The sequence below is a fragment of the Pseudopipra pipra genome, chromosome 5 (genome assembly GCF_036250125.1).
Source record: "Pseudopipra pipra isolate bDixPip1 chromosome 5, bDixPip1.hap1, whole genome shotgun sequence".
Classification (NCBI taxonomy): Eukaryota; Metazoa; Chordata; class Aves; order Passeriformes; family Pipridae; genus Pseudopipra; species Pseudopipra pipra.
In genome coordinates, this window is record NC_087553.1 from 19,546,770 (window position 1) to 19,570,891 (window position 24,122).

General features: G+C 35.7%; 1 protein-coding gene across 3 annotated transcripts; it reads right to left on the reverse strand.

Moving 5' to 3' along the window:
- Positions 1 to 1,158: 1,158 nt before the first annotated feature.
- On the reverse strand, positions 1,159 to 24,122 carry NUP37 (nucleoporin 37). 3 transcript variants are annotated; one of them, XM_064654816.1, is made up of 10 exons: positions 24,042 to 24,122; positions 22,261 to 22,480; positions 19,933 to 20,057; positions 18,869 to 18,941; positions 14,208 to 14,302; positions 6,073 to 6,163; positions 3,749 to 3,930; positions 2,757 to 2,807; positions 2,286 to 2,379; positions 1,159 to 1,513 (listed from the first exon to the last, which is right to left on the reverse strand). In XM_064654816.1, exons 2-10 carry the CDS (start codon positions 22,414 to 22,416, stop codon positions 1,400 to 1,402), a joined length of 981 nt encoding a protein of 326 aa, XP_064510886.1. In that variant the 5' UTR covers positions 22,417 to 22,480; positions 24,042 to 24,122; the 3' UTR covers positions 1,159 to 1,399. The 3 variants fall into 3 exon arrangements, with proteins under 3 accessions (XP_064510886.1, XP_064510889.1, XP_064510888.1); XM_064654819.1 differs by lacking the exon at positions 24,042 to 24,122 and adding an exon at positions 23,849 to 23,865; XM_064654818.1 differs by lacking the exon at positions 24,042 to 24,122 and adding an exon at positions 23,164 to 23,182.

Below are 24,122 nucleotides of genomic sequence, written 5' to 3' on the forward strand. Positions count from 1 at the left end.
AAGCAATTCTAAATCAAAAAAGTCTCAGTCAGAGTACACCTGCACATACCTAATGCAAATTGCCCTTGTCAATATGAGTAGTGGGTATAGTGTATGGTATTCTGCATAGCTAGGAGCTCTGAAAAGCTTTGCTCTGAGAAAAGACAGAAAAAACCCAAATCTGTTTCAGTTTCACTACACACCAGAAGGACAGCAATGCCCCAGACCAATCCTTCCTTCCAGATCCACAAAGAATTTTACCTCTGTCTGCAAGCAAATTAAACCACCTGTTAAGCCTGCAATCTCTGGTCAAACTGTGGATACAAGATAAACAAAACACTGTTATCTTGAAACATTCTCCACTCTGCTTATTTTACAGTTTAAGCACACACCAATCAAGACTGGAACTTATAAGGAACTTTATATTCATCTTTTAGGTAAATTTCAGTGGCAGCTGGAAAGCAAAAGTTCTCAAGGATAAGGAATGATGAGAAATAAAATAAGTCTTACATTTTAAAAGGTGACTGTAGTCTCACTTATTGTTGTCCTACTTCTGAATTGTTTTTATGTTTCCTGCATAAATAGGAACAAACAACAGAATAATTTAAAATCTAACTACTGCTAATAAGGATGGCTATGATGCTATAAGGAGCTGTTACACTAGCTGAACATCTTGATATCCCTTCACTTGCAAAAGCATGCAAAAAAGATACTGAAGACAGGAGTTATGTCTGTCTTTTTCTTCCTTTACTTCATTTCTGGGTCTTGTATGGGAAGGACAGGAAAAATATGCTTCTAGAAAGCAGAATGTCTTTGGTTTTTCCTGTAAAGGCTGGAAGTAAAAGGCTGTAAACAGAAAAAAACCCACCATGCTGTTTGACATGCTTGAAGTAAATCCCTCTGTCATCTTAAGAGAAATAATACTGCTTCAAATCATCATTCTGATTTTACCATTAGCTTCTTCACTGTTCGTGGTAATTCAAAAGCGTTCAGGGACAACATTTTTTTTCTTATAAGATAGTGATGGTTGGAAAAGTTAATACAGAGATAGGTGTTCTTTCTGTAGGTACTCTGGACAATTTCAGAGTACTTGAGCTGTGTTAGTGAGATTGTCAGACTGGGGTTGCTGGACATAAAAGCCCTTTAAAAACACTTAAAAATTAATTTTACACCAAATACTATATTTAAAAAGTACATTTTATTTTAAGAGAAATAACTAAGTATCAGATGTACGATAACCAATTTTACAAAAGCTCTTACAATTGCAAGCTAAAAACCAAACACAAATGATTCATACCTTACTTGTTCCTTTCTTATGTTCTCCAAGTGAATAAATACCATTACAAAGAGTAAATGTCTTCATTTTACTAGAAAACAGGCATTATGCTGTAAAGTTTCATATTAAAGGCAAATGATTATTTTACATTTCAGTTACCCAGAAGAAAATTTTATGATCTCCTCCAACTGCACATAATGGAAGAGTTCTGTGCCATGTCAAACCAGACCCTACAGCTGCAGTTCCAGTAAGAATGGGCTTCAAAAAAACACAGAGAGAGAGAAATATCAATACAACTTCCCTTATAAATGATTTCTATACCACATATACCAAGTTGCATAGACAAATAAACACTATAGATTAAGTACTCCTTAACAAATACAGTTAAAATACAACAGAAATTCAACTGAAAAATCTGATTCAATTCTTAGTTTCCATAGGTACTTACCACATTTAAGTACATCAAAATAGTCCATAATAACAAATTGTTTCAACTATTTACATTATTATAAATGTTATTGTTATTTTAAAGGCATACTTTCAAACTTAAAAGCCTTTTTTAAATGAAATTATTTCTGTCATTTCAGTGTACTCACAAATAGTATGTTTGGAGGTAATACTCTTACTGTAAGTAGTACAAATGTATGCTGACTCCAGCAAAACCAAAATATTTCCTATGCTTTGCATTTTCATTCATGATTTAAAATGCAATTAGTTCAAACCAGTAAAATACAAAACTAGCTGGCTTTAGCCTCCTTAGTATTAGAAATATCGACAAATTTATTAAATAACAGGTTAAAGGTGTTTTTCTTCCCCTTAGCACTGATATGGCAAAGAAAACTAAAACATATAGATTAAGCAGCCCTTAAAATAGCAGGTTAAGTGTGGTGCAATTTTTTTTCCTTAGTATGGATGTCACAAAACAAAATAAAATAGGTACAACAAGAATAATTTCTGGATGGTTTGGGCCAGTTTTTAATTGTAGCTTTTTAGTATATATGAGGAGAAGAGATGAGACTCAGAAATTTACCTGGGGATGTCCTAAGTGATGAACCAGCAGTTGAGTAGTTGTCTTTCCTGGATATCCAGTGGTTGCAAACAGATTTTCATTCACTCGGGACCATCTATGAATAAAATGAATGTACTTTTCAAATACTGCTGTCACATGATCAGTAGCACACACAAAGTGGAGTTCTCTCCCTTGTGACTGTGTGAGGATGTCAGATATTCTACTAACAGCAGAGGAATAAATTTAGCCAAATGGCTTGTAAATGCCTCATATGCATGTTGTTGTTAAAAAGAAAAAAAATCATGGGAATGTAACGTGTATACTAAATGTGGGTCTATAAACTTTATAGACCAAGTTTATATAAAGTTTATAGACCAAGTCCCCCTAAAAATGACTTAACTGAGACCAGGTTCCTAAACTCACAACTGCTTGTATATACATAGATTTATAGATTTATATAGACAAACCCCACAGAATACAGACAACACATACCTGAACAACCTGGCTCGATCAACATGGACGGGTCGCTTATCCTGTGGATAACTAAAACAGACATTCAGGGTAAAAAACTGCTCTGCAAACAACTACAGCTCATACTATAGGTACCAAAAGCATGTATCATTTAAACAGTGAAGGGGACACATTGTCTACTCTCTGTGAAGCACCTGAGGGAAAACTAGACCATTCCTGCAGCTTACATCTCAGTTTGGAGGGAAAATTGAAGTAGTTATCCAGTTTATTATGGATCAATAATTATCTATTTATGACTTAGAATGAAACTTTAACACATAAAACTTACAGTGAGAGGTAAACAGTGAGATTCTGTCTCAAATGGACAAAAAGACAGACAATCTTATTTTTAATAGATAAAGATGAAACAAAGAATATCAGGGAATGGTCTGTATTGATATCGTAATTACTGATAATTGTTAATTTATTTACTGAATAGTTTATACAATATTCAGTGCATTGGGACTACAAAGATGATTAAGGCACTGGAGCATCTCTCTTACGGAGAAAGGCTGAGAAAGCTGGGCCTGTTCAGCCTAAAGAGGTGACTGAGAGGGGACCTCATCAATGCCTATCAGTATCTGAAGGGAGGGTGTCAAGAGGATGGACCAGGCTCCTCTCAGTGGTGCCAAGCAAGAGGACAAGAGGCAATGGGCAGAAACTGATGCACACAAGTTCTACCAGAATAAGAGGAAGAAATTCTTTACTGTGTGAGTGACAGATTTCCCGGAGATGTTGTCAAGTCTCCCTTGCTGGAGATTCCAAGACCTGTCTGGATGCAATCCTGTGCCCTGTGCTCTAGGATAACCCTGCTTGAGTGGGATGGTTGGACCAGACGAACCACTGTGGTCCCTTCCAACCTGACCCATTCTGTGACTCTGTGACTGACATGCTGTATTAGCCAAGTAGCTGCATCTCCTCATGTACTGATTAAGAGGAGAATAAAGAAACCTCTCTCATGGGTATAAAAATACCTGGAGCGAGTGATATCCCAGATCAGCCAATCACTTCCAGCAACTGCTCCGATTTTAAGAGTATTTTTTAGACACCAGTCTGCTGACATCAGTGGCGTTTGTTCACACTCTAGGGAGAGAATGGCCTGCTGTGTAATTAGATCATAGAATCGGATTGTTCCATTCTTCTCTGCTACCATCAGCTGTTAAGAGAAATTAATAGAATGTGGTAAACTTAGCATGTAATGAAACTTAATACCTTTTCTACTCTGTAGCAAACTTAGAGTACATTCAAGCAAACATTAATAATACTAAAATAGATACAATTTTTCACTTTGTACCAGAAAACATTCTCCTGGACTCTCTTCTACCAATAAATAAAAAGCACTTTAATCTATACTACTGTTACACTGTTATACATAATGATTACATTATTTTATCTCTATGTATCTATAGATATCTATGTATATAATTTTGGTGGTTAGAAACACCAGTTCTTAACCACCAATGCACTGTGCTTTTAGAATTTTAAAGCAAAATGTTATTATTTTAAAATGGAAAAGTTCCTTTTCTGAGTTAAAAGAACTGACTGACAGACATAGTGCTGTAAAAAAGAAAGGGTTATCAAGCACTGAAACAGGGTGCCCAAGGAAGTGGTGGAGTCACCATCCCTGGAGCTGTTCAAGAAATGATTGGACCTGGCACTTAGTTGATATGGTGGTGGTTTGGTCAAAGGTTGGACTCGATGATCTTAGATGTCTTTTCCAACCTAAATGATTCTATGATTTTAAACACACTATTAATCAGTGTAATCTGATTTTATATAACATCTCTTACTTCATCCTGGAACAGTTTGCAACAGATTTTATCTAAACTTTTTCCATTAAAGTAATACATTCAAGCAGTTGTTAATTTAAGTACTGTAGAATGAGCTTCCTGATTAAATCATAGAATGATAGAAGGGATCCTAAAGATCATCCAGTTCCAATCCCCCTGCCATGGATATGGAGACGTTCCACTAGACCAGGTTGCTTAGGGCTCCATCCAACCTGTCCTTGAACTCTTCATGGAATGAGCATCCCCAACTCTGAGCAACCTGTTCCAATGCCCAGATGACAAAATCAGATTTTTCTCCATGAGGAGCATTGGTTCTTAGATAGTCATGAATGATAAAGAAAGGCAAAGAACCATAAGAAACACTACTCTGATAACATTCAAGTTTGTTTGGAAAAACAGAACTGTCACCAAAACATGCTTTTCTGCAAACTAAAGGACATGGTGCAGTAAGCATTTTGACCTGCAATAAGCTTTTCAGCAACTACTAAGTCTGTCAAGTTTTATGAGATTTTTGAAGAGGCTTTTCTTTAAAAAAATATAAAATCCTGTGCCTATCTCTGATGAGAGTCAATAAAAAGATGTGCTAATAATAAGTAAGATCGTGTACTATTGCAATATTTTTTAACAAATTTAGTAATTTTGTTGTGCTAACAAAGTTGCCCAGTAACAAACAGCAGCTAACACATTCAAGTGTGATTCTGTCTGGATCAACAGTTTTCCAAGATTTCTTAGTAAGGACAGATACTGATATTGGTGGAAATGTGATGAGAACAGAGCTCCTTCTTCCCTATTTCTATGTAAATACTTTGATATCTTATTTGACTGCTTTCTTCTGTTTTAAGTATGTTTTTGTGGTAACCTGAACAACTATTTGTAGCTGCTTAACACAGTTATTGATAGGCACAACAGGAATAATAAATCCAAGACAGCAGGGACTAGACCCTTAATGAAGCTGGATATTTGGGTACATATCAGCTGATTCATCCTCCCCAGTACAATAACCAGATAAGTACAAAATCACAGTCTATTGATTTGATTTTTCAAAGCGTATTTCATATATGGCAAGCAAGAACAACAACAAAAAAATCCCTTCCTAACTTCAAACAGATACTTTTCAAAGCTTGGCATGCTCTGTAAGAGTCTGTGTTACTGGTGAACTGTGTTACCGTAACTGAGTAAAACCCAAGCTTTTCTCTGGTAAGCTTTTCTCTGGTATTAATCTGTAAGTTAATATGCAATCAGCAGAACAGTTATCAACAACAACAGATGTATGTAATAAAGAAGGAATATTTCTGATGGGAGGAGTAAGGGACTGAGGGTAAAATGACAAGAATGGTAATGAGAATTAATTTACAGTCACTTCACATTAGCAGATCCAACAGATATCCAGTTACAATGTACACTAGCTCCCCAAACTTCAATGATACAGCATCAAAGATTCATAGTTTAGTTAAGTCCCCCTCCTGTTTTTTTAAAGGTGATGAGGGTGAGAAGCTGAAAACCACAACCTTAAAAGCCTCCTCAGGATGCCAGCAAACACTCATTCCAGGAGAACGTAAAACAAAATGGGCCTTCTCATTTCCTTCCAAATCCCAGACCCTAAAAAAAAATAAAAAATAAAAAATAAATTGACTGCAAATACATTAACTTTCAGTGCCTCAATACATTCACGAAGGAAGTGACCAAATAGTGTTCATGCTGTATCATTTCAGGAAGTCAGTAAGAGTGGTCAGTGCTGCAGATAATGTATTTTAACACCGATGAGCCAGGCAGAGCCTCCATTTAAGTATCAAAATAATCTGACAATTTAGTTATCTAAACATGAAATCTGGATGAGATGCTCCCACTTTTTTCATGTCACCACTACAGCCTTTGTACTGTACCATAAAGTCAGTGTTCGTCCAGTTGATACAAGCAACCTAGAATGTAGTACCAAGCAACTTAAATCATCCACGTTGCCATGTAAAGGATAAGACCATGCATTAAAGTATTTTGGTTGCCTAATATGTGAGTTTCCAGCGTTTCCTGGTAAGACAAGATTGAGTAATGGAAATGTAAGAATCCAGAAATGAAGCTAAGGTAAACAAAAGGATCTACGGCAGAGGTAACATGAGGCAACAAAGGGTCTTGGCAAGCTTTCAACAAATAAATAACATGGGCCAGTCTATTCTTTTCCTTTAGAAGGACTTGCAGTAAATATCAAGCAGCCATAACAATGTTAAAAAATCAGCAATATTTGGACAATATGGATTGACAAGGAAGTGTATGCTGAAACTCCAAAATTAGGTGATGACTGAGTTTTCTTTGGATACATTCAATATGACTGTTAATGAGCTATGAAGCTACTTTGTTTATAAAATGCAACAAAACCAAAACTGAACCTCACAGCAACTGATTTTTTCCCTACAAAATCAGTAGCTCAGTTGTAGGACAAAGACATCACAGTTGTGAATATCAGCCTGAACTACAAGGCTGAATACTATTTATATGCATTTGGACACTGAAACATACACATACATCCTTCCTCTCTGACATGCAAAACCTTAGAAACAGCCAATTTTTAAAGTTGTGTTCTGCCCAGTCTTTTGAGTTAGATGAGTGGCTACATACTATTATTGTTTATTTTAGAGGATTTTTGCTGACTTCCTCCAGACTTTTTCAGTTTATATCTCACCAGGGTGCTTAGAGCTTTATATTTAAGAGATTTCAAAAAACTCTTAAATAATACATCATAAGTCTAGACAAAATATATGGGAATAAAGTAAATATATTTAATGAACAATGTTGTTTTCTTGTGCCAAACCACAACAGATCAAATATTTGTTCTCCCTGTAGAAAACACAGGGTCTCTAATCTTGAAGAATCAGTGTCCTTATTAAAAAAAGTCAAAACAAAAAGCTGACAAGTGTTTAAAAAATGAAATATCTACTTGATTAGGTAATTTAGAAACATACAATACTTTCTTCTACTGCCAAAAATTTTGCCTTGTAGATTTGTCCAAGTCAAATCAACACTTTCCTTGTGTATTTACTGTGCAGGGAGAAAATTATGATACAACAGAAGATGGTGAATCATTTTGGCAAAAGGAACAAGCCATGATGTTTCCTTCCCTGAGGTGAGTGATGTTATTAGGTGTTGAGACCGAAATTTATATTTTTACCTCCCTAACTTTGTTATTTATAAAGTTACTAGACTTGTACTTTGTAAGAATGGCAGGACTGCTAGCAACAAAGAGTGGAGGGAAGGGATAAAAGCCCCTCTTATATTTCTTTCTTTCTTTATTGAGACCAAAGATAGTCTAATTTAGTTTTGAAAAAAAGAAAACCCAAACAACCCCCCAAAAAACCAAACCAGGCAATACCTATCAAAGTAGATCTTTGTCTGAATGCAGCAAGTCTACACAATTACATATGTGTTCAATTTCTTTGTGACTAACCCAAGTAAAAAATGTGCAAAGACCAAAAATTAGCCAAAATGAATTTCAATTACTCAGTTACTCAGTAATCATAACCAAATCAGCTACAGATGCTAAAGAAAACCCCTCTACTTTTGTCTACATTCCTATCACGTAAATCAATCCAAGACGACTAAGCATTTTGTCTCCCATTCAAAGCTCTTGAAACTTTACTAATATTATCACAATTTTATACCAAAGTAAACTACTGTCTACTTTTCTCCAAACATCTGTATCTTTCGTAAACCTGCAATGTGTCATCCTCTTAATTCTCCTCCTCCCTTCATCAACTATTGCTGTATAGACTTGTTACTGGGCTTGTGGTATTTTTTTTCTGATGTTTAAAAAAAGCTCCACAAAAATTTAATGGGGAAAAGTTTGAATGACCGCAGTTGAAATAACGGCCAAAGTTTGATTAAGGGAAAGTCTCAAAAATAATATGTAATCTGCTCAGTAAATTAATTATTATTTTAAGTAACTAAGGACTGAGAAATTATATACTGCAATACTCTCAAAATTTAAACAAACACAAAATACAGACACAGTTGCAAATGCTGTTAAAGAAAATTCTTGAGATACTAGAACATTTCTCTTGTCACTCACATCCTGTAATTAAACAAAGAAATGACAACTGCAGTTATCTCAAAGCTTGAAGATATTCAAGCTCCCTTGGATCAACTATATTTTATGTCATATGCATGAATATGGATAATGACATGCTGCATATGTGCATTAATTTCATCATACAATGGACTTCTATTACAGTCAGCAAAGTATTTATTTGAACTCTGAAAACCTGTCTTGTGGCAATGGAGATGATCCTTATTTTATATTCTAATTTTCTGAATTATGAATAATTCTAACTAGCAGAATCAAATCCTAACTGCACTTACTGCAATAGTAAAAGAACAAAACCATATTGCAATCTTCAGGCATTTCTCAAATCCCCAGAAGATGGAAGTAAAAGCAGGAATTCTTCCAACAGAAGATTTCAAACAATTTTAGTGAGTGGGGTGTGGGCTAGAACAAACCTTGACATCCGATAAGATTCCCAACCACAAAGAATGATCAACTATACTTGAACCATTACTCAAAGATTACTCACATCCAAAGTGGTTTTGTTGTTTTGTTGGGTTTTTAATATCTAACTTTAATATGTTCCTTTATATCTCCATCAGAAATATTCCACGTGCAAGGAAAATCCTATCACTTCTGAAAAGCTTAGAGGACTATAGAGAAAGGAGAGATTCCTTTTACTGAAATCACACAAAGGTAAAGTGAAATTGTTCCTAACTGAGCACAAGGAGTGAGGATATCTCACTAAAGGAAAATGGAAGTGGACAGATTAGTTAACACTGCAGAGAATACAACCAACATTGGCCTTATCTAAGGTCTTCTGCCAACTCCTTATCAAAGATCTGGAGGGTACTATGCAGGACACATAAGAATAGAAGGCTGAAGTGCAACTGCAGAAATTCCTTCTATCTGGTCAGGTGAAATATTCAAGACAATTTCTAGTAATTTATTTTATTTTACTGACAAAGAATTCAAGTTATCTAATGCAAAACCAGAGACCACACAGCATTTTTGAAAAAATGTGAAGCTTCATTTCTATCCTTTCAACCAAAACAAAAAAAAAAAAGGTCTGCTAAGAGTTATCAGCTTATTGTTTCCGATATAGATGTAAAACTAAATCCTGTAGTATGACTTTTCCTGAGAAACTCAACTACAATTCTGCCAATGACTTTCAAAAATACAAATTGACTTCTAAACAAATCTAATGCAATTATTTCTATTTAAAAACAATTTATAGGCTAGACTACGTTCTAGCACTGTGTGACCCTTAACATAAATAATAATGTGCCACACAGGAAATTACTGCATCATCCTTGTATTTTGAAGACTTCCTAACTAAAAGCTTATTCACCCACACTTAAGACCAGACTGAAATAACACTCCAGATATTTGATTCGGAAAGTGTTTTTTTTCTTAAGCTGATGGGAGAGCAGTTAATATTCGCACTGTGGTTGTGAAGTACAACACAAGTTGGTTAATACTTGCATTGTGGCTGTAAAGTATAACAGAATTGTCTGAGACCACATTCAGGGGAACAGGGATACATATAAAAAGTGGGCAAATTTAAAAACAGGACTCTTAAAAAATATTCAAGACTCTTCTTTATTTTCCTCAATTATAATGCAGAACTAGCTTGATAAATTGTAACGAGCATACCTCAGAAAGGACAGGTATTTTGGTATGACATTTCTTATGTGAAGAGAGATTGGAGAATCCAATCACACAAACGGCTGAAGATAGAACAGCATGAAATAAGACACCTTTTATAAAAACATTGGTAAAAATCCATAACTGACTGCACTAAAATGGGAGGATACAAATAAAATATAATTTTTATAGGTAGAAATAAGTGATAATGACAACTTTTCAATACAGCCAAAGGCTGAAATATTTATTGAGTACACCAGGTAAGATTCAAGTGCAACACGTGCAATATGTGCTGGCAATACATTAAAGAACACAAGACAAAAAAAAATAAACAAGAGTTACCATTAGCTTTCCTACACATTGTCTAGAGAAAAACCTACACAAAATAACTGGGGCATAAGAGTACCATGTAAAAAATATATGCTACAGATTAAACCCCCCTAAAACCAGATGGAACACATTTTGAGAGTCTAGTTGATTTAGCTTTCAGTGATATCAAACCTTTCCCCCAAACCTCTGTCAGGGGAGCAAAGCTAACCTTCTGATGGACTGGCATTTATGTTACGCGCAACATGACACTCAACTTCACAGCGACTGATAAATTAATTCACAAAATCATTCTCTATGAAGTGACATGAACCATGGCCTAAGTAACTGAACAGAACTCAGAAAGGAACCGAAGGGCAAGTATATGCACAGATAAAGTGGAAGATAATGCAACTGTACATTCTTTTGCACACAAAGAGAGAGGAAGATGATGTAGTTTAAGGAATAATTAAAATTAAACAAAAAGAGAGAGTGAGGGAGAGAAAGGTATGGATCAGTCTTTTTCAGCTTTGTAAAATACAAACTTTTATGATACCAAGAAATGGACAAGCAGATTACTTTAATTACACATAAACATTATATAGAATTTTGGAATTGAGATATGAAAGTTAGATTATGAAAGAACTAGACTTAATGGAAAACAATTAGATTAAATTCAAGAGGCAATTTACTTTTCTGCCATGACCATATTTGGCTTTCAGCAGTAATGTAGAAATATCCTAAATTTGATTTTTGACTGCACATAAGAGATATTTACTTTTGTTACTTCAGTTGCACTTAATTTGTTATCACATATGATTTATAAATGAAACTGAGTCAAATTTTTGTTTAATATAATGTTAGTTATTTCAGCTATTTCCTCTGCCATTTCTTTAGAATTTTGCAATGAAACATTAGAAATATTTTTCTATTTTTAAAGAAACATTACAGCAATTCTGAAATGTGTAAACAAGTAAAATGAATCAAAATTTTAATACTGCAATATCCTGCCAAAGATACAGTTTAACTCTAGGCTTATGAACAGCTTCATCCATCTTGAAATATAGCTATGTCTGGGACCAAAAGAAGAAAGTAATATATGATATTTAGGACTCAGGATTTGAATTTTTCAATCAACTTTCCAGATGTAATTTTTAGCTACAGGAACTTAGATTTTTAATATAAATACAGTTGTAAGTAACTGTAACACAGTGAGTTTTAAGAGTGTTCCAAAGGTGTCTTCTTTCAGAAAAGCAATTTTTTTAAGGCAATATTAGTTTTGACATTTTTGGTGCAGTGAAACATTAGATTATTAAAGTGTACTGCATATTTACATACCAACACCTCTTTACTTGTCTATGAACACACATAACACTTACTCACAACCACCTGACACAGATGACCACTGCAAATATTTTTATGCAAGAGTATTTTTAGTTCAGCTCTACTTCACAGCTGGAAAAAAGTCTTGTGTTGTGAGATCAAGGCCAACAAAGACAACATGCAAGAAACAACAAGCATTCCTGAGTGACACAGCAGCAGCTGAAAGGTAAGAACACTGAACAGAACCAGTATCTGACTTACACTGTCTGTCCTCCAGCCAAAATGACTGATCCCAGCTCTGAGATGCCACTGTTGTAGCAGCTTGTGGCATGTTGTTGCATGTTGAGTATGTGCAAACCGAAAATCTCACCTTCTCTGCTAAACTTACTACTAAACTTTCTACTGAGTGAAAGCCAGAGAAGACCTAAACATGTTTGTATATATTCATTACATACTGAAATATTGTATTAAAACTTTATTAAGACTTAAAAGTGGAACTCAAAACTTTGTGTCCTTGTACTAACTGTTCTAGAACTTTATTCCACCGGTATTAACAGATGATGTATCCTGAGAACAATTTCAGAATGGAAACTCAGTACAGACAGGAGAATTATTCCTCTTCTTACATTACTACTGAAGCAAATTACACAGTAAGTTAAGAATGATTTTGGTAAGTCCCAAGGAATGCATTTTCCATTAGTTTTGAAAGTGTAACCTTTAAATTCAATAGAAAAGGTCTTCATGCCCCACATGTATGAATGGAAAAAATAAGAACTCAAGTAGCCAAAAAAAATCCTACTTATTTCCCATGGCTTTTAACCAAAGACTTTATGGTTTATGGCATAAAATGTCCTTCATAGTTACTAAGCTGAAATCTTGTTAGTATATGTTAATTATATAATTTTTATTTCCTTTTAAAGTAGTATCAATTAGACTACTGGTTTTAAAACAGTTTCCTTTCATCCCAGGAACACTGAGCATTTCATAAAATAAACAAAAAAAGGCCACATGGTCAAACAGCTTTTTGCTGAATAAGCCCAATATGAGTTTACATTTAATAAAGAAATCAAGGAGAGGAAATAAATCAGAACAAGCTACACATAAGTCATACATTTCTACTATTCATTCCTAATGATTCTGTTGGAAATATAGACGGGGCATCTATGGAGAATCTGCCTACTCATCAAAGTAGCATTTCTGAGTTCCTCAGGGCTGTTAAAATCACAGGCCTTTAAGATTTTCTATTTAGGTAGGACAGAGTAGCTCAACTAAAGCTACTAAACTGTGATTTATATCAGTTGATGATCTACCCTTCACAAAATCTCATACACTGAGTAATCTTTCTAAGAGCTATTCAATTCTTTCCTAACAGCTAGAAGATGGCTTAAATGAAAAATGACATTTTTTTCCCTGAGTCATTTATATAGGAATTGATATGGTGGTAACTTCAAAGATCAAATATACAATTAATATAATTGGAGAAGAAACTAAAACAGTTCCTCAATTGAGAAAGTTTTGAATTATCACAGTTATTACAGAGAAAAGATGATGCTTTCTCAACTCTTGCTGCTCTGCTGCAGTGACCTGCAAAGCCTGCATAGCTGCCCTTCTGCCACTCCAACTGCTTTGAAGGGATAAGAATAGCAGCTTTTAGCAGATTCAAGCATTCTATTAGAAGAGGAAGATGGGTGACCTTTTGATAAGGAAAAACTCCTGTTCTACAAAACTTTAACCAGCCTTTTCCAAAGCATTAAACCATGTTTCCCTTCTACTTCCAGTAATATATATCTAAATATATGGGTTTGAAGCAGCTATAATCATGATATTTTGAGCTGCCAGTACCACTGTGTAAGTATTGTAATGTTTTTAGGCTATGTCATCCCTACCTCCTGGTAAGGCTAACCAATTTGGGTAAGCAGACAAGTTCACATATGCTGATTTTAAACTTGACTCGTCTGATGACAGAATGGATAGAGAGGGTCTATATAATTCACAGCTGAGCTATGCATGGCTTTTATTACTGCCCAGCATGGGAAAAAATAGCATATGCAATTCCAAGACACAATAGTTTTTTTCACATTGAGTCTAGTTGGTTCGAAATATTGTTTTGAAAAAAAAAGGACCCACAAGTCACAACAAAAAGCCAGTCTGCAACCTAAGTTAACAAGAATAGTCCATTTCTTGTCTTGTTAGTGGACTGGTCTTGTCAGTGGGCCATGAAGGCCAACTAAAAATAAAAAAATAAATGCTTATTTATTTAAGTGAACATGTAAGGTATTCACACATAGAAAAAGTCAAACACTACTGTTTCAATAGTGTTTTGAACAGAATGCATACCTGCAGGTGTGATCATCACTTACGCTTGCAACCTCTTGACCTTCATTGGGAGCAAACACCAGATCATTAATGTAATCTGAGTGGCCATCAAATGTCTGTCAATGAGAAAAAAATAAATACTTTTACCTTAGAGAAAAAAATAAATACTTTTACCTTAGAACTGCCTGCTCCATCCACAATGTATTTAATAGAACTGCTAAAGGAAAGATGTGTAAGAGTTAAGATAAAACTATCATTTTACATAGAAGGTAAACCAAATGTTTACCGGTAACTGGGTTTCTTTAAAATACCTAATTCATGTGTAGATTCACACTGTAGGTGAAAATACCCCTTCACTATTCCTTGTAGTTACCACAGAGGTCAGTTTGATGCTCTTGCTTGACAGAGATCATACTAGAGCTTTTTATCCTTCTTTTGACCACTGAATTTTGAAAGTAGAAGATAACAAATCTCAGAAACAAAGAGGAGAATAAGCAGGAAGTGAATGTGTGCATGATCTACCTATATTAGAGAACTCTGATTACTGGTAAGTAACTCTGATCTCTGAATAGTAATTTTTCCTACGGGTTCCTTCAAGCAGCAATACAGTTTATCCTGAAGGAACAATAAACCAGTCACTTATGCAGCACATGTCCTTTTCCAAGCAGTCAGTGCACAAATTGCCTAAGAGGATAGGTCTACTAAAGATGGCAAGCCAAAAGGCTACCTTTAGAAAAAACAGGGAAAAAACTCGTAGTGAAAGAAGAAGAAACAGAAGACAATGCACCATCAAGACCTTGAGAAAATCAAAAATGAGGAAAAGCAGTAGAAGCAAAATCAAGGAAGTCATACAGCACCTCAGCAATTACCCACAATTTCTTTTAAGCGTTTGAGAAGAGCAAACACAGTGCATTGTTCTCTCTGCTTTACAAGCTGTTGTGCTTAAGAGAAAAGAAAATGGGGTATAGCTCACACTCTTCTTTTACTATGAATTAATAGATCACCCATTCCCAAATAATAAGAGACAAGCACTCATGGTGTGAACGCACATGTGAACTGCCACTCAAAAGCAAACATCTGATGTTCTATCAGAAAGCATAAAGTTATTTCAATGGAAACCTTGTTACTGTGTAATTCTTCTCATCTGATGTTTCTTAATCATGAGATTTTTATTTCTAACTACTGCAAATAATTTATCTGTAACAAAACCCAATTTAGCAGCACAGCTTTTCTAAAGAAAAAAAAAACCCTCCAGTTTTAGTAAAAATTAAGTTATATAATTCTTACGTATTTTGAAGACTGTTCAGTTATCTTGGCCATAATATCAAAACACCTCTTCCCTCCCTTAATTCTATTAAGTGTTTTGTATTTATCTACAGACATCAGTAATCTTTCGAGGTTTACAGTATCATCAAAAACCTAAGTTAAATAACTTATACACATTTAGTAATAAGCAAGTATGCAAAAGTCATCTCATTTAGGGTCCAGTTAAAGTTTAAAGTACTTTCAAATTCATTCACGTGGGGGCTAGGTATGAATAAATCATCTCAGGTCTCATTAGAAAAAAATCAGCTTTCTCTGTCTGTGCATTTATACATATTTACTCTCATTAAATATATCTGTGGTGGTTTTGACACGCAAATGTCCATGCGCAGATATATCTGGTATTGTTCCATCCTCTTCTGTTCAGTCCCACTGATTAAGTCTCAAGGCATAGCTGCTCTTGTTTTGCCCAGCAAGGTATCATAAAAATGAGACAAAAATCTCCTATGGATAATAGCATGAGATGGAGAGATTGCAGAGGAAACCAAGGTCAAATGAAAACAAGTTCCACAATTTCTGAAAGGGAAACACACTACCTTGTCTCTAAGTATAGCTATTCTGAGGAACAAATGCAGAACTGATAAAAAAAAATATTTCTCAAGCACACACAAGAACTAAATCCCCCTCTCTAAAAATTTTATGAATTCTTCACCAATTCAATACAGAAACATTTTCAGCAGCCAACTTTATTTTTTCCAATAGGTCCTAATTTTCTTAAAACCTAATGGATTATACCAGAACGAATATATCATAAGATGATGCTAAACTATTTAGACAGAAATGCCAATTTTTAGAAAATTTTCAGCATTCTGAAAAATGCCTCATTTTACTCCCACAGTTCTGATGAAATATGCTTTTTATTAAACAAAATTTGAAGCAGGAGAAGGAAGCCATAACTCATTTCCAAATGAAAACCTCAAAAGAAGAAAAAGGTTTCATGAAGATCCATCAGTCATATTTTACCTTTTGTTTTTTTGTTCTGGGCTTGATCCAACCCATAAATTTTGGATTAGTTGTGTTGACAAAGTAATGGAAAACTCGGTGTGCTTCAAGTTCCTTCTTGATAATTACATCAAGACAGCCTTTCCATGGGGAAAACAGAGTAAGATTACTCAGTCTATCCCTCCAGAAGCAACACATACAAATTGTTTACTATAAAAGACAAAATGTTCAGAGATTACCCTGTGACTGTAATCACATACTTCCTTCAGCATTGTTTGCACGTTCTGTACCTCTCCTGAAAATCCCACGTGTTAAGTATGCATTATATAATGGATAAAAGTTTTCCATGCATTCATCCTAATTTCAACCTAAGGTTTATGAAACAGGCTTCCTGAGGTATCAGTAACTGTTACTAAGAAGCCACTGTATCAAACTTTATTGAAAGCCAGCTCAGGGTAGTAGCTCATGGAGAGTTTGTGAACAGTTGAGACTCTGCATGTGCTTTAAATCAGAGCTAGGGGTTATTTTTTTCTTGACAAGAAGTCTAATGATTGTCTAGGGATAAGAAATTAAGACCATTACCCAGAGAAAGGATTTTCCACACTTTCTATCGAAAAAACCCAGAAGACATTTCTCAAAGACAACTTTTACCAATATAAACAATAAACACACTAGTCCACATTCTTTCTTTTCATTAATGAGTTCCCTGCTAATAGGTAAAACAGCTATCACAGTAGGTTCTTAATAAAGTTCTTAGACTTAGTTCCAGTGATGGAGCTTGCATAAACAAAGCTAACAGCTTTACTGTTAAATTCAAGCCATTTGTATTGAATACGCACCAAACAATTACAGAATCATTAAGGTTGGAAAAGACCTCTGAGATCACTGTGTCCAATCATTAACCTAACACTGCCAGGTCCACCACTAAAGCACGTCCCTGAGCACCACATCTACATGTGTTTTGAATGCTTCCAGGGACAGTGATTACACTACTTCCCTGGGCAGCCTCACCACCCTTTTAGAGAAGACATTTTTCCTAATATCCAATCTAACCCTCCTCTGGTACAACTTGAAGCCATTTCCTATTGTTCTATTGCTTGCTTCCTGGAGAAGAGACTGACTCTCACCTGGCTACAACCTCCTTTCAAGCCAGTTGCAGAAGGTGATAAGGTCTTCCCTGAGCCTCCTCTTCTCCAAACTAAACACCCTCCGCTCTCTCAGCTGCTCCTCATAGGACTTGTGCTCCAGACTCTTCACCAGCCTTGTTGCTGGACACGTTCCAGCACCTTCAATGTCTTTCTTGTCATGAGGGGCCCAAAACTGAACACAGGATTTGAGGTGCTGAGTACAGAGGGACAATCATTTCCCTAGTCCTGCTGACCACATTCTTTCTGATACAAGCTTTGTTAATCCAAAATAAATAAAAAAATTAGAATTTAGATGCTGAATTTATCTCAATGAAGTCTGTAGTACCAGGCTCATCCCGCTGTTTCATTATTTCCACTTATTATCCACCCATCAGTTACAATGTTAAAGTAACTTCACATTCTGCTAAAAAGTTAAAAGATTTAATTCACACCTTAACATTAAAGCCTGTTGTCTGAAATATCATAAAACTGGCAGATATTACATAAATAGATAACTTTAATAAGGAATGACAGAACTTTTGGAACTATTTTGTCAGAAATGCTATCCAAGTTGATAATAAATATGTCAGTTATCCCACTGCCCTGGTGGCAAAGTCACATAAATTGACCAAAAATGAAAGAAGGAAATTAAAGGTATGTGCAGGTATGAAGCAACATAAAAAGCATTTTCTTTAAAGACATTTTGGCTTTGGTAACATCCATCTTTACTTCTTATGCCATGCTTTTATTCATTCTATTAGCAGTATGACCAGATAAGTGACACCCACGATTCATTTAGTATGACAAATGTCATTGTCTTACTAATACAAGCCAACAAACCACAAAAAAAGTGTATTATTTTCTCCTTTATACCCATTAAACCACTCTCACCAAAAGAGGCATTATCATATCCTAAAATAGTAAAAACCAAGGAACACTCCCCCAGGTTTCTTTGTATTAATTAGCTTTGCTTATTCTTAGCTAAGACCTCACAAAAAAAAAAAAAATCCAAAATGGATAGCACAAATATCTAATTGACATTGTTTCAAAGGAAGAACTTTGAAGAAAACCAAAAGATCATGTAGCTGATAATAACAGTTATTCCCACTTTAAAAACAGAAAGGTATATACAATACAATAATTATCCCTAAAGATGATGGATAGAGGATCTGTCAGTTTTGTGCTCTATCTCATACAGTACATTAAGCAAAATGAGCCAGAATGACAGTTAAAGATTAGACTTCACTAAAGACTAAATTACCTTTTAAAAATCAGCTTAGCTGCCCTTACCTTAAATTCATTCTTGTCTTGAAGGTCTGAAGTAAACAGCCTTAACTTCCTATCAGAAGCTGCAGTACAAAACCTACACTCAACAGAGAAAAAAAAGCCTTTCAGTCAATCAACATTGCAATGGTTGACTTTTTAGCAGTTTTCTTTCAGTTTAAACCTGCAAAGTGACACGCAAAGGAAAAATCAGATTTTGAAAAATGCCAAAAGCTTTTCTGCTTTGGCAACAAGTAGAGTTATAATTGGAACTTATCAATAGTGTGTATCAAGCGCCAAGAATACTTTTCCACAGACAGAAATGCAAAACATTTCACAAAGCTAAATCTCAATCAATTATCAATTATCCATTACCTGAAATATCTTTCATAACTGCCATTAAAACTTCCCTTGGAAGAAGTTAAGAGGCAGAGCACAGAAAAGAACCCTCATTATCAGTGGTCTAAAATACCAAAACATAAAATTCATAAACCAATTTCTAACATATTTTAACCAAAATACTGTACAAAAACGCAGCAGTAAGCAACTATCATAATTCTGAAGAATCGTACAAACTATTGAGAACATTTTAATTCTTAAGTGCACATTTAATAGCTATCTTTCTAGATTTACATCTCAGTGTCTCTCACAAATAGTATTTGACCTGCTCTAAAACACAGCAGACTACGCAGACCACTACAAATAAATAGCTTTAAATAGCTTTATAGAGGAAGCCATTACAATGATCTCGTACTTAAAAAAGTTCTTAAATCCTTTTTCACAGATGTGAAAGAATGAACTAACTACATCTGAGGTCCATGAAAATAATGAAAAAAGTATTATTTACTGCTTGTTCACTGGGGAGAGGGTCAAGGGGCACAAGAAGTAGAACAAAAAAACAAACAAATGAACAAAACCAAACAAATCAACAATAAAAAGATAAGATAATGTTCTACTGAAGTGTTCAGAGACTTCATCAGTGATTTCTCAAGAGTTAGATTTCACTCATAAGCTTTGAACAGTCCAATATTAAGGAACTAGGGAAAACAGGTAGGAGACAAGGATTCATTGTAGTCATTTAGTGTAAGTACCTTATCTGGGGAGGTATAGCATCAAGTCTAGTTTCAGGACTCCATGCTATGGCGTCAACTCTGATTCCGTGGTGAAATGTTCTTAGTGTCTTATATTGCATGCCTTCCACTTCTGCATCCTCCTCCTACAGAAATATTGCAGTTAGCTGATTCAGAACAATGTCTTGGTGACTTCTAACAAATCAGATTGATATGAAATGGAAAGGCTTTCAAAATTACACATATTTGGGATCTTTTTAGATCGTAACACCATCAAATTGAAAACCTGGAACATAAGGAAAGTATTAACTTGAAATATTTAAGTACTTAAAAATACATTAAATGACTGTAGTCTCAAGCCAGAGGCCAGGGCAGAGTAAAAAAATCAGAACTGAGTTGCAAAGATGCTGAGCTCATTCTTTGCCCAGGTAGTATCTCCACAGATACAACTAAAGCCACTTATAACAGCAGGGTAAGTAAGTACACACTGCAGTGAGGAGAAACAACGTGAGCAAAAGCAAGCATGTCATTTAAGCTCTCTTTTCTCTGAGCTGCTTTTACACTATGGAAAAATGCTAGCACTTTCAGAACAGCAGTCTTCAAACAGCAGGAGCTAGAAAGGTGACCTCTGTCATCTAACTATAATTACAAACTTGTTTATTCTTCCCACTGGTGAGAACACCGGATGGTGAGAAAAATGAAACGAGCTGGGGTTGTGGACTCCATCAATCAGTTGACCTCTAAAAAACTTCCATAAGTTTTCAAAATATCTAATGGATATTTCTACAAAATTTTCTCTATGTCATAATTCTGGTTTATGGTAAAGAACTTTCTGTATGCCTTCTGCATAATGTAGAGGCTAAGCAGAACCTAGCTGAGGATGCATGACAATATCTACAGTTTTCAGTGCTTCTCAACAGGGAGCAAGAACAGCATTTTCCTCCCCTACTTTGAAATACTCAATGACTCCACGTGTGGAAGAGAAGTTATGAAAATTATAGAAAAACTACCTTGTACCAGTGGTTGTCAAAATTTTACTTGCTTCCTTTTCAAGGTCTACACTAGAAACAAGGTAGAGAGCAATACAGATGACAGTATGTTTTTATGGTCAGCACTAGATGCCTTTCAGAAAAAATTCCAACAATAAGACCCCGGGGAATAACAATAATAAAAATAGCAGTTATGCTATTATTCATAATAGACAAAGTACAAAAATAATACTGTATAATAGAGAAGTGAGATAAAAAAAAAACTTAAAAATTTCAAACCATTGTCTCCAATTGATTTTCAAGCATCTAGGCAAAAAACTCCACTTAATTAAAAACATCTTATACAGCATAAGAATATACAGTACTTGGTATTTCACATTTTAAAAACTTTCACAATATGATGACTAAATAATTTCAAGGTAAGAAAGCATATTTTACTGTTTCCAACAGTCTGTGAGAGAGATCCAATAAAAACAAATGGGGAAAAAAAATTAGGTAATTATTTCCACAGTCCTTCCCTAGAAGAAATACCTACAAAATTAGCACAGACATGTTAGTTCTAACCTTGAAAGTAGTTGTAATCTTTTCTGTTTCACAGGCTAGCTGAAAGCTTTAGAAGATAATTTAATCTAAATAGCAAATGTATGTAGAACAAAATATAACTGTGCAAAAATGTGCCAATTACCAGTAAAGAACAATGAGCAAAACAGAGATTAAGTCATGTATTTCCTAAGTTGGGCATTTAAGTTCTGAGACATTCACCAACATTAGCAAGAGATACTAACATGGGATTACTATTCCAGTAGAATACTTCTGATTTCTTTGCAGTCTACTCAGAGGGTGTAGTGATAGAATGAGAGGTAACAATTTTAAACAGGAAGAGGGCCAGTTTACATTAGATATTAGGAAGAAATTCTTTACTGTGAGGGTGGTGAGGCACAGGAAAAGATTGCCCAGAGAAGTTGTGGATGCCCCTCCCTGGAATTCTTCAAGGACAGGTTGGATGGGGCTTTGAGCAACCTGGTCCAGTGGAAGGAGGAACCAGATGACCTTTAAGATCTCTTCCAACCCAAACCATTCTGTGATTCTATGATTCTAATCAAAAGGAACTTTATACCATCCCATTTATATCAGCAAGATGGTATTACATCAGTGTGTACTTTATATATATATATGTATATTTCTATTTTCCTGAAGAACAAGTATCCCAGACTTGTTAATGTGATAAACATGTAAAATTGTCCTGTTTACACAGGGAGAGGAGGAAAGAGGAAAGTGGCCAGAGTCTTCCTATAGTAGAGGTGCTGGAAAAGTAAGTTTAAGGACACAACTAATAAAATCAACAATAACACAGACTAACCTGAAATCTGCAGGTCCCAATAACTACATAATTATTGCCACCATAAGCAATGAGGGAACACGCATCTCCACTGTCAAAGGGATTGAATTTTACCACATGCACATAATCTTCACAATCCACAGTGTAAGTAATGTTTCTAGTAGAATCTTGCTTCATTTTCAGTGGACTAAGTCAAGGTATCACGGAAGCAATGTCTTCTCCAGGATGAAAATCTACATTCCTACACAGAAAGTTTTAAAAAGCAAGGATTACTCATTCGCATAAAGAAAAAACGTAAAAGGTATTTGTGGCAAAATCAAAATTTCCTGAAACATCATATTTAAGAACACAAAAGCTGCACTTAAGCTTAATATTTTTAGATGCAATGTAGTTCCATCAATTAAAATATTTACTAACTTAGCATATGTTCAAAACTCTCTACAGACTTCAGCAATGACTGCAGATTTTGTGCTACTCTTGGCAACTCAATAGCAACACAAGAAATTAAGTAACTGCACACACCAGAAAAGTCACATACTGTATTTTAAAATTTTCAACAAATGACAAGAAATGACACATTACTACCTTAAAATTCTCTTTACTTGTCTACCTCTTTAAAGATTATCTAACTACAAGCAGAGTTAACCAAAGATACAGAACTGCAAATAAAAGTAATCATGCATAATCTTTAAACATGATTTCATGATTTATGCCTCCCCAACTTCAGAGCACCTATTACCTCTATGTACTAGAAATTGTACTTTACTGTATTTAACCAATTTAATACAAAATCAGGTTCTTGTGCTAGTGATTTCAGAATCACTCCTTTTAGTCCCAGTACAGATTTGATGTTAGTTTAAGCCTTTTTGGGAAATCAGACTTTTAACTACACAGCTCGTGGAAAACCAGCTTGAAATCTCAGACCTTTGCTGTGTTAATGATCTGAAGGTCTCAGCATCCAAGACTGAACATTTTGGTTGGGAGCCAGCCAGGTTTGACACGGGCATCATTCAGACACAGAGAGGCTCTCCACAGTTGTGTGTTTATTTATTAATTCATCCAACAAACCACCACTATAAACACTTAAGCCATATAACTTGCATAGCTTTGCTCCTAAGGCCAAATGCAAGCTCTAACCTTATCTGTAGTTTTCTTCCTTTAAGGCTTCCCACAAACACAAGCCATTATAGAATGATAGAGTGTTAAGGGGTTGGAACGGACCTTAAAGACCACCTAGTCCCAAATCCCCTGTCCTGGGCAGGGACACTTCCCACTAGACCAGGTTGCTCAAGACCTTACGCAACCTGGCTTTGAACACTGCCAGGGTTGGGGTATCCATGGGCAACTTGTTCCAGTGTCTCACCTCCCTCACAGTGAAGAATATCGTTCTAATATCTATCTGAATTTCCTCTTTCAGGTTGTATCCATTAATCCTTGTCCTGTCACCACAGCTCCTGACAGAGTCCCTCTCTGGACTCCCTGTAGTCTCCCTTCAGATACTGGATGGTTGCTGTGAGGTCTCCACGCAACCTTCCCTTCTCTAGCCTGAAGAGCCCCAGCTTTCTCAGCCTGAACCATCAGCCATCAGACTAGTTTTAAGTGAAAATACCAAAAATATCATTAGCTCCATTTCTTCAGGAAACACGCTTAGGGCAACTGAGCCGCGTGGGTGCCCGCTACCTCCGCCCATCCATCCGCCTCCTTTACCCTCGTACTTCCCCTTTTGTCCCTTCAGGGCGCAGCTGTTACTCCCCGGGGAGGCTGCCCCGGTTCCCCCGAGCCGGGGGTCCCCCTACCCGCACCTCAGAGTCCCCTCCGCGGACCCGACCCCCGCACGGCCACCGCCGGTCCCGCTGCGGCTCCGCCCCTCCCGCGCCGGGAGC

Coding starts and splice junctions, on each gene's coding strand:
- NUP37 (XM_064654816.1), bottom strand. CDS start 22,416: ATGAAGCAAGATTCTACTAGAAACATTACTTACACTGTGGATTGTGAA. Junction 2,380..2,756: donor GATCGAGCCAGGTTGTTCAG/GTATGTGTTGTC, acceptor TTTTATTCATAG/ATGGTCCCGAGTGAATGAAA. Junction 1,514..2,285: donor ATCACTTAGGACATCCCCAG/GTAAATTTCTGA, acceptor GTTTTTTTGAAG/CCCATTCTTACTGGAACTGC.